Raw genomic sequence first — 13730 nt, forward strand, 5'->3', positions numbered from 1 at the left:
ATTTTTCCTCCGATTTTCTCCCATCCCAATGTTAGTCGTATGCCAATTCCCAGTCCCTTCCTGGTCGCTGCGCACTTACCCCCCACAGTCAGATCATCTGGGAGAGTGGAGGCTACCACGTGCTTCCTCCGACACACGTCCAGCCAATCACCGTTTCTTTTCACCTGGCAGCGCGGATTCTCATCGAGAGGGCCACACTATCCCCCTCAAGTCCTATCCGCGCTTAGCAGGCGCCCCGACCGAACTGTAGGAGTCGCTGTTTACAACGACCCGGACCCGCCAGCTTCTCCCACCCTCTAATACTGCCAATTGTATTAGTGCAGACGGCCAGCCAAGCTGGTGACAACCCCGGGGTTGGTGACGAACGCAATCTCCGCTCGGCCACCTAACCGCCTTGACTGAACCACATCTTAATAATATCAATATGGTATTTTATTTTTTTTGTCCAGGTTTAGTCTGTCTTTTCTTTTTCACAAATAAAAATAATTACTATACACATAAATATTACAATAAAAAGCTCTGTTACACTATAGCTTAACACTAGGCCAGCCCATGGTAAAGAACAGTACTATTTAATTTGCAGTATTCTGCAACGAGTCAACAACAGACTGTATTGGCTTCAAAATGAGGACCTTAACCCTTTCACTACCACACTACAGCAGGTTAACCCTTTCACTACCACACTACAGAAGGTTAACCCTTTCACTACCACACTACAGAAGGTTAACCCTTTCACTACCACACTACAGAAGGTTAACCCTTTCACTACCACACTACAGCAGGTTAACCTTTCACTACCACACTGTGGTAGTGAAAGGGTTAAGTCCACCCTGAGGCTTCCAGGAGTCGCTGTGTCGTCAGGATGTTTTCCAGACGGGTCTTCTTCAGATGTGAGACTCGTTTGTGTTCTGGCCGGTCCTGGACGTCTGAGGAGAGAGAGAGAGCAGAGACAACCCGGTCAGAGACATTATAGACTCTTGTTTCTGTACCTCTTCATTATGCAGAATGGCTGCTCAATCACAGAGACACTACAGACAGACAGACAGACAGACAGACAGACAGACAGACAGACAGACAGACAGACAGACAGACAGACAGACAGACAGACAGACAGACAGACAGAGAGACAGACAGACAGACAGACAGACAGACAGACAGACAGACAGACAGACAGACAGACAGACAGACAGACAGACAGACACACAGACAGACAGACACACAAACTGCTTTGTCTCGTTATCTCGTCACTCCCCCTTCCCGTCAGACTACCATGGGATCCAGAGCCTTCTCCCGCTGTGCCCCCCGCCTCTGGAATTCCCTACCACAAGACATCTGCGCAATAGACAACCTCCCCATCTTTGTTTCCCATCTCAAACGTTTCATTGTTCATTCTGGCATATTCACTTACATTTTAAGTTTATTATAACTGCTCCCCTATGTGTAACTCTGTAATATTGTGTTTTTACTGTGTGTAATTGTATTTGTTTTGAACCCTGTACAGCGACCTTGGGTGCTTTGAAAGGCGCCTTTAAATCAAATGCATTATTATTATTATTATTATTATTATTATTATTATTATTATTATTATTATTATTATTATTATTATTATATTATTATTATCATCTTCAAGCTCTGAAAATGAATTATAAGTTTGAAATGTCTCCAGAAGGACACTTCCTCAGTCATCTGATGGCTTTACTGCACAACTGTGAGACGACGCCATTAACTCATTCAGCGCCAATCACGAGTATAGTCGGGTTTTAATCGTTATTTCTTTTATTAGCTATATCCATTCATTTTCATCCATCCAGTCTGATGTTATCATTGGGAATGGGTCTGAGCTCGCAAAAGGGCAAATACCGCCGCCTTCCAGCTGGTATTGCACTCCATTAGAAATGGTGTAGTTTCTTTTCTGGGACGATCCGAGCCGTGCGGGCGGGGTTTAAATACTCAGACGAGGCAGGCCTTTACAACGACGGCATGGTACACTAACCCTGCCCGCCCGTTCATGTGTAACGCTCGGTAATGTGGGACGGACCTCCACGAGCAGTATTTGGAATGGCGATCAGATAATTGGATTATTTCTTTTGCATTACATCACATACCAGGTAAGGACTCTCTATATAAAATCTTGCGTTGATCTGATATTTCTTTCTACCCCGATCGAAGCTGTGTGTGTGGACTTGTATGCCATTTACCGTTAGTGGCGGGGGCGGCTCCCCGCGGTCGAAGCAACATTTCATATATACACGAGGAGACATAATACCAATAATCTAGCGTTGATTTCAGGAAGATTCGATAATCAGGCGAAGAATGACAACGTGTTTAGTGTATTCCACTAAAGGGCTATTATCCCATCTTTTCCTGAAATTACTCAGAAGCACCCAAACTATATTCATATTCAAAACGGTATAAAACGGAAATGTACAGATGAAAAAACAATCCGTTTTTGTACATGTTGACTGGAAGCAACTCACTGACAATCGACGGGTGTATTCGACCCATAGCAATAATATAAGATATATTTTAAGCACTCGCAAATCTCGCAGTCCCCCCATTGATTAAAGCGATGGCGTACTAGCGCCCTCTGGCGCAAAATGAGTTAAGGAGGAAATGGGGTGATGGATACAATCTGGGAACAATGCGGCCCACGCTGCCCGACCTGATGCACACTGCACAATTTGCTGTTGTGTTGTGTGCCTGAGGTGTTCTTATGTTCTCTGTCTGTCCGTCTGCCTGGTTCCCTGTCTCCGTTGTCCTGTGCATTTATTCATATTATCCCCCCCCCCCCCCCCCCCCCCACCCCCGGGCTGCGCCCCGGACCGATGTAAAAATTGGCTAGGGGGCGCATTATAAATGAAAATATCATATCATATCATATCATTAATGCCTAGATTCATTACCAGGTTTAAAAACCAAGTGCATTTTGACTTATAACCTCAGTTGGAGAGAGTTTAGAAGTTGTTCATTACATACCTATCATTACATACTGCATACATACCTATCCACATCTATCTGTACTTACCTGCACATAGTACTTTACTATATCATCTATATATGTCTTTATACCGGTATCACTGTACATATTACTGTTACATTTTCACTCTGGTTGGATGCCAAACCGCTTTTCGTTGTACTGCACTGTATAATCACAATACATTTGAATCTAATCTAATCTAATGAGTTTCGACTGTTGATGATCAAAACGGCAACATACAGTACAAATTGAAAATAGATATTAGATTAGATTTAAATGTATTGTCATCATACAGCACAAGTAGGGATGTCCGATATTATCGGCCGACCGATATTATCGGCCGATATCGGCAGTAAAATGTGATATCGGAAAATATCGGTATCGGTAAAAAAAAAGAAAAAACAATAACAATATTTGTTATATATCCAGTGAAATTATTAGTTACCTGAAATTATTCCGTTTTTGGGGGGGGGGGGGAAACCCTGCATATATCGGTATCGGTTGATATCGGTTGATATCGGTATCGGAAATTAAGAGTTGGACAATATCGGAATATCGGTATCGGTAAAAAAGCCAATATCGAGCATCCCTAAGCACAAGTACAAAATAAGTTTGGCATCCAACCAGAGTGCAAATGTAACAGTAAAGTGCAATAGTAATATACAATGTACAGGTGATTAAATTGGGTATAAAATATATAAATCAGTATTACTGAGTAATAGTGCTAATTAGATGTATGTACAGAGTTGTAGTATTAATATGTACAGTGATACAGGTAAAAGACACTATGGTAGTAAGTCGCACTGGCCAGCAGTGTAACTAGTAAGTATAGAAAAGGACATGGGTGGACTCATGTTTGGTCAAGCAAAAATGTGAAATGGTTAGGTTATGGAACCGCCTGGTCCAGCTGTCAGATGACAGGGTGACTAAAAAGATATTTAACTGGGACAGAGCACCCTGGTAAAGAGAGATGTCCATGATTTTTTCTTCTGCCGATTTAAGTATGATTTTTATGAACAATCTGCAGTGTAAGGTTAACATAATTAAAACAAAATGATCAACAATCCATCAGGATAAGTGGAAGGTGGAGATATGGAAAAAACCTAAACTTAGAAAATATGTTGAAATTAAAGATGATTTTTTTTACTGAACCTTATGTAATGTTACATTTAAAGAGAGGACGGAGCTCTCTGTGTGCCCAGTTGAGGTCTGGCACCCTGCCATTGGCTGTGGAAGTGGGCAGATTCCAAGGTACACCTGAGGAGGAGCGGTTGGTTGTGTGTTCTCTGTGATCTGGGAGTGGTGGAGGATGAATTTCCTTTTGTTTTTCACTGCCCCTTGTACACCGACTTGAGGAGGGTTTTATTTGAGAAAATTCAATTTGTAAATCCGGATTTGTTTTGCAGTCTGAGAGTTGTATGTTGAGTTGGTTTTTTGTGGAGGAGATTTTCAGTTTTTCAGAATATTTGGAGAAAGCATGGCACTTGAGACAAAACACACTATATCCTATTTAATTTTATATGAATTCCACTTGTTTCTTTGAAGTACATTGTTTACAGCTTGTTATGTTATGTTATGTTTTCTTTTGTTGTGGCCATCTTGGTCTCTATATACTTATAGTTAAGTATACTATATACTTATTGTTTATGTGTCTTGTAAGCCCATATGGGCTATCTGTATCTGTAAGACACAAAAATAAAAAAAAACATCAATCAATTAAATCAGTAAGAGTAGGTAAGGAATATGTACAGATATAGATATAGTATCTACAGATACAGTATGTAAAAAGGATTATATGCAGGTATGTACAGACGGATGTGGATAGATATATACGGTAAGAATAAATATATATGGTATATACAGCATTATTGTACATGCTATCATACAGTTATACGAGTTATGTGTAGGTGTATAAGTAGGTATATAGAAGGATTATATGCAGGTATATTCAGATGGATATGGATATAATCATGATTTATGATTAGTATTTATGATTATTTTTCCTCTTGTTTCCAGAGTTCTAACTTTGATGCTGTTGAATAAAGTTGGAGGATTTATTTTATAGACGTCTCGGCTTGTATGTCTCAGGAGTTTGTGTTGCTAGATCCACAACGTTGAGGTGAGTCTGCTTACCGGTACTTTGCTTGATTGGCTGGTACTGAACTCGGAATATCTCGTCTTCTTCTGTGGTGCACAGAGCCTAGACAGGCATTTTCCATATTCGTCTCTCACCTACAGGGAGCAAAGGAGGATACTCAGTAACACATCTGAATTCCCTTTTTTTTATCCACTTTTTCTCCCATTTTCTATTTCTTCTCCCATCCCAATTTCGTATCATCCAATTCAACCCTCCCCTGTCTCGAACGCTGTTTCTTGCCTCCCACAAGCCGGCTGCAATGTGGACTACGTCATATAGCACGAGTCCCCTCCGATACTCGAGGTAACAGCAGTCGCATCTTTTCACCTGCGCGGCGCGATCTTTCAGCGTCAGGGGTCTGCGCTTTGGAGGGGCGCCGCCCCCATCGCTTCCTGATTCTACTGCGCAGGCGCACCAACCGACCTGTAGGAGTCGCTGTCCACAACGCCCGATCCCCACCCATCAGTTTCCCTCCTCCTAATACTGCCAATGTGTATTAGTACGGACGACCAGCTAAACTGAAAGCAATGTGGAGCGCTGGGCTAGAACAGGCGAACCCAGCGTCTCCAGTATTCGTGGTGAGCGCCTTGCCCACTGCACCACGTAGCCGCCCACACATCTAAATTCCTGAATGAGTCTTTGTCGCTTACTACTGACAAATTACTTGTCTATTGGACTTAGGAGCTAAAATGGTCATCTACTCTCTGTAACACCAGAGTTGCTCACCATATCTCGCTAGATGTTCTCTGTGTTAACACTTCTTTTGGTTAATCCTCCTTCCAATTCGCTGCTCCGCAGCAGTTGGAACGAGATGCAAAATACTTAGAAAACGGACAAATTGATCCCCCCTCACTGCTTTTAAAGGACTCTATCGCAGAGTTGTTTACACACACACCTTATTTGGTTGTTTGTTTGATGTGCGTTTTAATTATTTCCCTTACCGCCCTGTGATGTACGTATTTAATATTACAAAAAAAAGTGTCCCTTTTCTCTATTACCATTCGAGAGGCCTTTTTGTCCTCTCGCCAGGCTGTCATTGTAAATACAAACGTGTTCTGAATGTTAAGTGTGCGAAATAATATTGAATTATGACAGCACATAATACCACAGAGACATTCCTCGACACCAAGGGATCTCTCTCTCTCACTCCCTGACACACACACACACACACACACACACACACACACACACACACACACACACACACACACACACACACACACACACACACACACACACACACACACACACACACACACACACACACACACACACACACACACACACACACACACACAATTAGCACATAATTATAAAGGGGAAGTCCCGACTCCACGGGGGACACTGCTTCCCTGACTGGACTCCACTGACGAGACTGCTTCACTGCTCTTGACAGACGGACTGGACTCCACTGACTTCACTTCTTTTTCTACACGACCGGCCGGTTGTACCAACGTGATTTCATTTCTTTGTACCTTGTTTATTCAACCTTGTTGTAATAAATACCCTCAAACCCTCTTTCATCTTCAAATATCTTATTACAACTCTCATGTATCCAAGTTTAAAATACGTGACACGGTCCTGCCTGGTTAGATAGATAAATAAATGAAATAATACGTTTCACTGACCTGTTTGGAGAGCAGGCAGTGCATGGTGAACAGCAGCACCCCCTGCAGGCTGCAGAGGATGGTGAACAGGTAAGACATGGCGATGGTGCCCTTCTGAAACTGGAAGCAACCAAAGATCCACATTGTGCCCAGAACACACAGCTGAGCCACTGCAGTGACAGTGAACGCCCTGCAGGAGGCAGAAGAGACACACGGGGTCAAATCGAAGGCATCATTTTTCATTGTCTGTGTTGATACAGACATTTGTTTTGTGTCAGAGAAGTTAGAGAACACATAATACTGCGTTACAAAAAGGTAAAACACAAGACAACCATGTTACAGAAGAGACGGACATACAGACAAAACATCAGAGAAACAATGTGACCCCTTCCTTCTCTCCCAATCGACGTTATTAATTTGATGTTGAGCTGTACTGTATTGTATCCATTCTTCAATCTGTTAAATAAAGTTTTTCATTCATTCATTCATTCATTCATTCATTCATTCATTCATTCGTCCCATAACTCTGAGGTTATCTCATGTTGCACAGCTCTTTTATATTGCACAGCTGGTATTCTGTGTGTAATACATGTGATCTGAAGAGTCTATGTGAGGCTAGCAGCTGGTGTTCTGTGTGTAATACATGAGAGGGATCTTCTGTGATTTTATGGACCATTCTCAACATATTTGTAATGTATAACTTTCCGGAAATGTATGGTTGATGGATTTGCTGATTTTAAAAGGAGGCTCTGGATTACTCTGGATTTTGCCTGGACTGTGATGACGCTGTTAAACCAGACGATGATGATGCTGTAAAACAGGTTGAGGAGGTATTTGGGTCGAATGCACTATAATTATATTTGATCGAAAAAACCCACTTGATTTTGTGCAGGTTGTCTAGGTCCGGGTTTAGACTCGAGAACTTCTGCGCCAACTTCCACACGGTGACGAGGAAGAAGAAGATGTTTACCTGGAAGAAGGCACACAAATGTAGGGTTAAAAAAAGAAAAGAGGAACATTTTTAATTTTGAGATTATTCAAACTATAGGTGACTCTTTATTTCCTTTACGTACAAGAATGATGAGGCAGACGGGGCCGAAGAAGCTCCAGATGAACCCGTCCTCCCAGTTCAACCAGCAGCTGAGAGAGGATGTAACATTAATCTACCCGTAGAGTCCACAAGACGTAAGAGACGGAAGTACAAACAGTCAAGCGAATGTTATGTTATACAGTAGCCATAAGTAATATGTAAGGGATAATGTATAGAGAGATGGAGAGAAGAGAGACAATCAAACAAACGAAGAGCAGTAGAGCGAGACGTCAGAGGGAGAGATGGAGAGGAGAGAGACAATCAAACACACAAAGAGCAGTAGAGAGAGATAAGCTACAAGGTCATTGTCGCAAAATAATTGACCGACACTGCGTTCTAAACGCAGTGAAGGTCAATTATTTTGCGACAATGACCAAGTATAGCTATACATTATCCCACTTATTACAGGGCTAACTTACTAACAATATACCTAATTCATTTTACACCATCGACAAGACGAGATCAAATCAATGCAGACGCAGTTGTTCTGTGGCTCCTCCGTCGCCGGCAGGTGTGTGGTCTGATTGCACCTGATGTAGTGCAGCTGTGCATTATGGTAAAGCTTGGCTTTCGTGACTGCGATCAAAATGCTTGATTGTGATTGGTCAATAGCGCTCTGTTGCCCCTAGCAGCGGTCATTATTGCGCGTTGCCCATAGCAGCGGTGAATTATCGAGAAATAATTGACCGCTGCTAGGGGCAACGGAGCGCTATTGACCAATCACAATCAAGCATTTTGGCGAATGTTAAAACGCCATGTAATAAATTTACTTATTGTATACGTATATCGGCGAAAGTCCAAACCAAACAGTGTGGAGGTAACAGTGTGGGTAAGGTTAAGGTTAAGGTTAAGGTTAGTTTAAGGTAACAGTGTGGTTAAGGTTAAGGTTAAGGTTAGTTTAAGGTAACAGTGTGGTTAAGGTTAAGGTTAAGGTTAGTTTAAGGTAACAGTGTGGTTAAGGTTAAGGTTAGTTTAAGGTAACAGTGTGGTTATGGTTATGGTTAGTTTAAGGTAACAGTGTGGTTAAGGTTAGGGTTAGTTTAAGGTAACAGTGTGGTTAAGGTTAGGGTTAAGGTTAGTTTAAGGTAACAGTGTGGTTAAGGTTATGGTTAGTTTAAGGTACAGTAACAGTGTGGTTAAGGTTATGGTTAGTTTAAGGTACAGTAACAGTGTGGTTAAGGTTATGGTTAGTTTAAGGTACAGTAACAGTGTGGTTAAGGTTATGGTTAGTTTAAGGTACAGTAACAGTGTGGTTAAGGTTATGGTTAGTTTAAGGTAACAGTGTGGTTAAGGTTAGGGTTAGTTTAAGGTAACAGTGTGGTTAAGGTTAGGGTTAGTTTAAGGTAACAGTGTGGTTAAGGTTATGGTTAGTTTAAGGTAACAGTGTGGTTAAGGTTAGGGTTAGTTTAAGGTAACAGCGTGGTTATGGTTATGGTTAGTTTAAGGTAACAGTGTGGTTAAGGTTATGGTTAGTTTAAGGTAACAGTGTGGTTAAGGTTAGGGTTAGTTTAAGGTAACAGTGTGGTTAAGGTTATGGTTAGTTTAAGGTAACAGTGTGGTTAAGGTTAGGGTTAGTTTAAGGTAACAGTGTGGTTATGGTTATGGTTAGTTTAAGGTAACAGTGTGGTTAAGGTTAGGGTTAGTTTAAGGTAACAGTGTGGTTATGGTATGGTTAGTTTAAGGTAACAGTGTGGTTAAGGTTAGGGTTAGTTTAAGGTAACAGTGTGGCTAAGGTTATGGTTAGTTTAAGGTACAGTAACAGTGTGGTTAAGGTTAGGGTTAGTTTAAGGTAACAGTGTGGTTAAGGTTAGGGGTAAGGTTATGGTTAGTTTAAGGTACAGTAACAGTGTGGTTAAGGTTATGGTTAGTTTAAGGTACAGTAACAGTGTGGTTAAGGTTAGGGTTAAGGTTATGGTTAGTTTAAGGTAACAGTGTGGTTAAGGTTATGGTTAGTTTAAGGTACAGTAACAGTGTGGTTAAGGTTATGGTTAGTTTAAGGTACAGTAACAGTGTGGTTAAGGTTAGGGTTAAGGTTATGGTTAGTTTAAGGTAACAGTGTGGTTAAGGTTAGGGTTAAGGGTGTCTCACTGTTTCTTGGTGCCGTATCCCTTGGCGTTGACCAGGGCGGAGACGGCGACGATGGCGGCAGGGACTCCGTAGCCCGCGGCCATCATGTAGAGGCGGTTGAAGGACGTGTTGAACACCAGGACCACCATCCTGAACAGCTGCACGCCCTCCAGGCACATCCAGCAGAACGCTGCCAGGTAGAAGAAGTGGAGCAGGCCCGCTACTACACCACAGGCAGCCTGGTGGGTGGGGGGGGGGGGGGGGGGGGGGGGGGGGGGGAGGGAGGGAGAGAGAGAGAGAGAGAGACAGACAGAGAGAGAGAGACAGAGAGACATATATATATATATAGAGAGAGAGAGAGAGAGAGAGAGAGAGACAGACAGAGAGAGAGACAGAGAGAGATGATTTGATTACAAAGTTGCAATGTGACACAGCTCTGTTCACACATTTCTTTATTCTATTATGTTAGTTGCTACTCAACTCCTAGCTGTGATGTTATAGTGGCTCTGAGCCATTCCATTTGGGCTGTGGGGGGTGCTTAATGTCTGAAGGAGTCGACTGAAGGCTTCTTGTCCTCTGCAAAAGCATGCAATTGGTCCACTGATGGATACATCTTGATATTTGTCTAGTCTAGTGTGTTCATTAGATGGGTGAAATCCTCTTTCAGTGCCTCTGTGCCTGTTTTCGTAGGCAGTTAGCCTCTGGTATGCGTGCCATTAGCGTTAGCCACGCTTCTAGGCCTATTTTCTTTTGGAAAGAATGATAAAAAAAAAAAAAATATATATATATATATATTATACTTTTTTTTTAATATATTCGACTAAGAGGTTGGCCAGTCGACTACGGCTCCTTTCGACCGATTAGTCGACTAATCGACTTATAGGGGTCAGCCCTAATATATATACGGTATATACAGCACTATTATAAGTAGGTAATGTATAAGCATCTATTCTATATTCTATAATAATATTTCAAATTGCATTGGTCCGGATGGGAGAATTCAGTACTGTATCTACAGAACCTTCGGTTTTATCATCTTCCCTTTATTCATTTCCTTCGATTTTTTTTAACACATGATCTCAAGAGGGTACTGAACGAGGTCAGTGGCAGTCTTGTTTGGTCATTATTATCATGGTGTTATTCACTGTCAAAGATGCAAAGAAAAATCATAATTCATATTCTCCTTTGTTTCATCACAATTTAAGCAAGCCTAGTAATAGACACAATATGTCTGACACTGTGAATACATTCCCTGAGGTCCATAGATGTACCTAGATACCAAGAATATGCAAATAGCCCTTGTAGAAGTGGAGCAATATTCCATTTACCTAGGTATATATTTTATGCGGATTTTCACATCGTGTGGAAGTTTAAGACAGAACAGAACAGAACAGACAGAATAGATGGAACCGGCCGGCAGAAGGGAAAAAGAGACCGGTCCCTCCCATTTCACTGATATTTATAGACATTCCAGAACAGCTGATCACATGACAAAATGATTTAAACAGGCGTATCCTCCCCTAAATCATACGATCATGACCTGGCTTAAATGTTCTAGGATATGTCATCATGTCCCCCTGTCCTGGTGAAGATCAACAAACCCCCTCCGGCAGAGGCCTGTTAAAGTTAATATATTACAGAGCTCTGTGGGAGGCCGATCTGTAGATCACTATAGTAATTATGTAATTATGATTTTATGATATAGAAACTATACATTTTCCACTACAATACCTACTTAATATATACACCTGCATATATAACCCATATAACTCTGCGTGATAGCATGTACAGTAATGCTGTGTATATATATACCGTGTTCTCTGTGCGGGTGACGCCGGCGAGGAAGATGAGGTTGGCGAGGAAGAGGCTGATGCAGAGGTGCAAGTGCATGGTGGTGCGCGGACTCTGGATGGCGTGGATCAGGGCGAAGGTGAGGATGCAGAGCAGCAGGCAGAGCAGCGAGAGGGACAGGCCCAACCAGGTGAGCAGCTGCAGCTCAAACGGGTCCTGTTGTCGGGGACGAGGAGACGCGGACAGGCAGACATAAAGAGAGACGCGGTTCATCAGCAGCCCGAACTCACGTAGAAAAAATGTAAATAAAGTACTCATCCACCGCAGGAACAAGGTACATATTTTACGTTGTGTTATAAGTCATTTATTGGCGTATTTATGAAAATGTATAATGGTAAATGGCTGCATTTATATAGCGCTTTTATCCAAAGCGCTTTACAATCTTGTTCCTCACATTTTTACCCATTCACTCACCCATTCACACACCGATGGCAGAGGAGACCATGCAAGGTGCCAACCTGCTCATCGGGAGCATCTAGGGCAGGGGTGGCAACCTTTTTTGAACCAAGATCTACTTTTTTATTTACCACCTAGCCCGAGAGCTACCAGCCAAAATTGTATATTGTAAGCCGTCATTTGAGGCTTTATAAAAGCAGCATAATGAACACAAATCTGTCAGTGCCGAGTCCGACCTAATTTTAAATAACAAACAGCATTGCTTGTTGTAGTTAACAAGGAGAGGAAGAGTTGATTTAGCAATTTTTATTTTTATTTTTTTAATAATCAAATTTTATTAATCAAGATCTACTTGAAATCAGCCCGCGATCTACCTGTCGATCGCGATCGACTGGTTGGGCACCACTGATCTAGGGGTTAAGTGTCTTGCTCATGGACACTTCCTTCGACACACTGCCCGGGAGGAGCGGGAATCGAACCGGGAACCTCCGGATTACCGGACGACTGCTCTACCTCCTGAGCCACTGTCGCCCCCACGGCATGTGTATGTATTACAATTACAAATAAGTAATATACTGATGTATTTACAAAAAAGTACATGTATTACACACATTCTTTGAATGTTTTCAGAAAACATTTGAGTTCCCCTGCTGGGGAACAAACCCAGGACACTCACACGGGAGGCAAGTGCCTTTACTTCAAGACCACCAAGACACACTTTTCTGATAGCCTCACCCAAACCCTAACCTTAACCACACTGTTACCTTAAACTAACCATAACCATAACCTTAACCCTAACCCTAACCATAACCATAACCTTCTATCTTAACCATAACTGTTAGAACAAATCATCATCATCATAGTATTGATGTGTTTGTATCAGGTTGGGCGGGTGGTTTAGTCTAGTGGTTAGCACACTTAGCCATGACCATTGTTAGTTTGACTCCTGGCCGCGGTAATGCAACAATGATACGTAACGGATGAATACTGACCTCAAAGTCGTAGAGGGCCATGAGCACGGCGAAGCTGCTGAGGTGGTCACAGGAACACACAGTTTTGGTCGAATTGGTCTCCACGACAACGCAGCCACGGGCAGACCATGTACTGTTGTCGGAGTCCCAATACACACAGGTGGGGTACCCGTTTATATTCTGCGGGACAGATTGAGTAAGCAAATAAAAATTATAGATAAATGGTAAACGGTGCATTTATAGCAGCCTTTTATCCAAAGCGCTTTACAATTTTGTTCCTCACATTCACACACCGACGGCAGAGGCGACCAGGCAAGGTGGCAACCTGCCCATCGGGAGCAGTTAGGGATTAAAAGTGTCTTGCTCAAGGACACTTCGACACGTTGGCTGGGAGGATCGGGAATCGAACCGGGAACCTTCCGATTACCAGACGACTGCTCTACCTCCTGAGCTCAGAGTGATAGATGAATGATAGATGAATAGATGAATCATCGCAATCTACGGAAGCCGAGAATAGCCACGTCTTTATTTATAAATGTATTGTCGTTAAAACGTGATTATTTCATTATCTCGATATAACAAAGGTTGTTTTCTTGTGATGTTCAGTACAGTACAGCAGCCAGTGGCAGGCTGG

The 13730-nt window shown here is 42.3% G+C and overlaps 1 protein-coding gene across 1 annotated transcript in view; it reads right to left on the bottom strand.

Annotated features, from left to right (window-relative positions):
- Nucleotides 1–353: 353 nt before the first annotated feature.
- The window catches only part of adgre5a (adhesion G protein-coupled receptor E5a), a 33654-nt gene continuing 20277 nt past the window's right edge, over nt 354–13730 (bottom strand). Inside the window, exons 8-15 of the mRNA XM_084329016.1 lie at nt 13118–13276; nt 11691–11885; nt 9900–10117; nt 7795–7861; nt 7600–7691; nt 6743–6911; nt 5111–5209; nt 354–926 (exon numbers count right to left, since the gene is read on the bottom strand). Coding sequence (XP_084185142.1) covers nt 885–926; nt 5111–5209; nt 6743–6911; nt 7600–7691; nt 7795–7861; nt 9900–10117; nt 11691–11885; nt 13118–13276 — 1041 coding nt within the window. The 3' untranslated portion in view covers nt 354–884. The remainder of the gene's footprint in view (nt 927–5110; nt 5210–6742; nt 6912–7599; nt 7692–7794; nt 7862–9899; nt 10118–11690; nt 11886–13117; nt 13277–13730) is intronic.

Source organism: Notolepis coatsorum (assembly GCF_963971535.1).
Source record: "Notolepis coatsorum genome assembly, chromosome: 14".
Classification (NCBI taxonomy): domain Eukaryota; kingdom Metazoa; phylum Chordata; class Actinopteri; order Aulopiformes; family Paralepididae; genus Notolepis; species Notolepis coatsorum.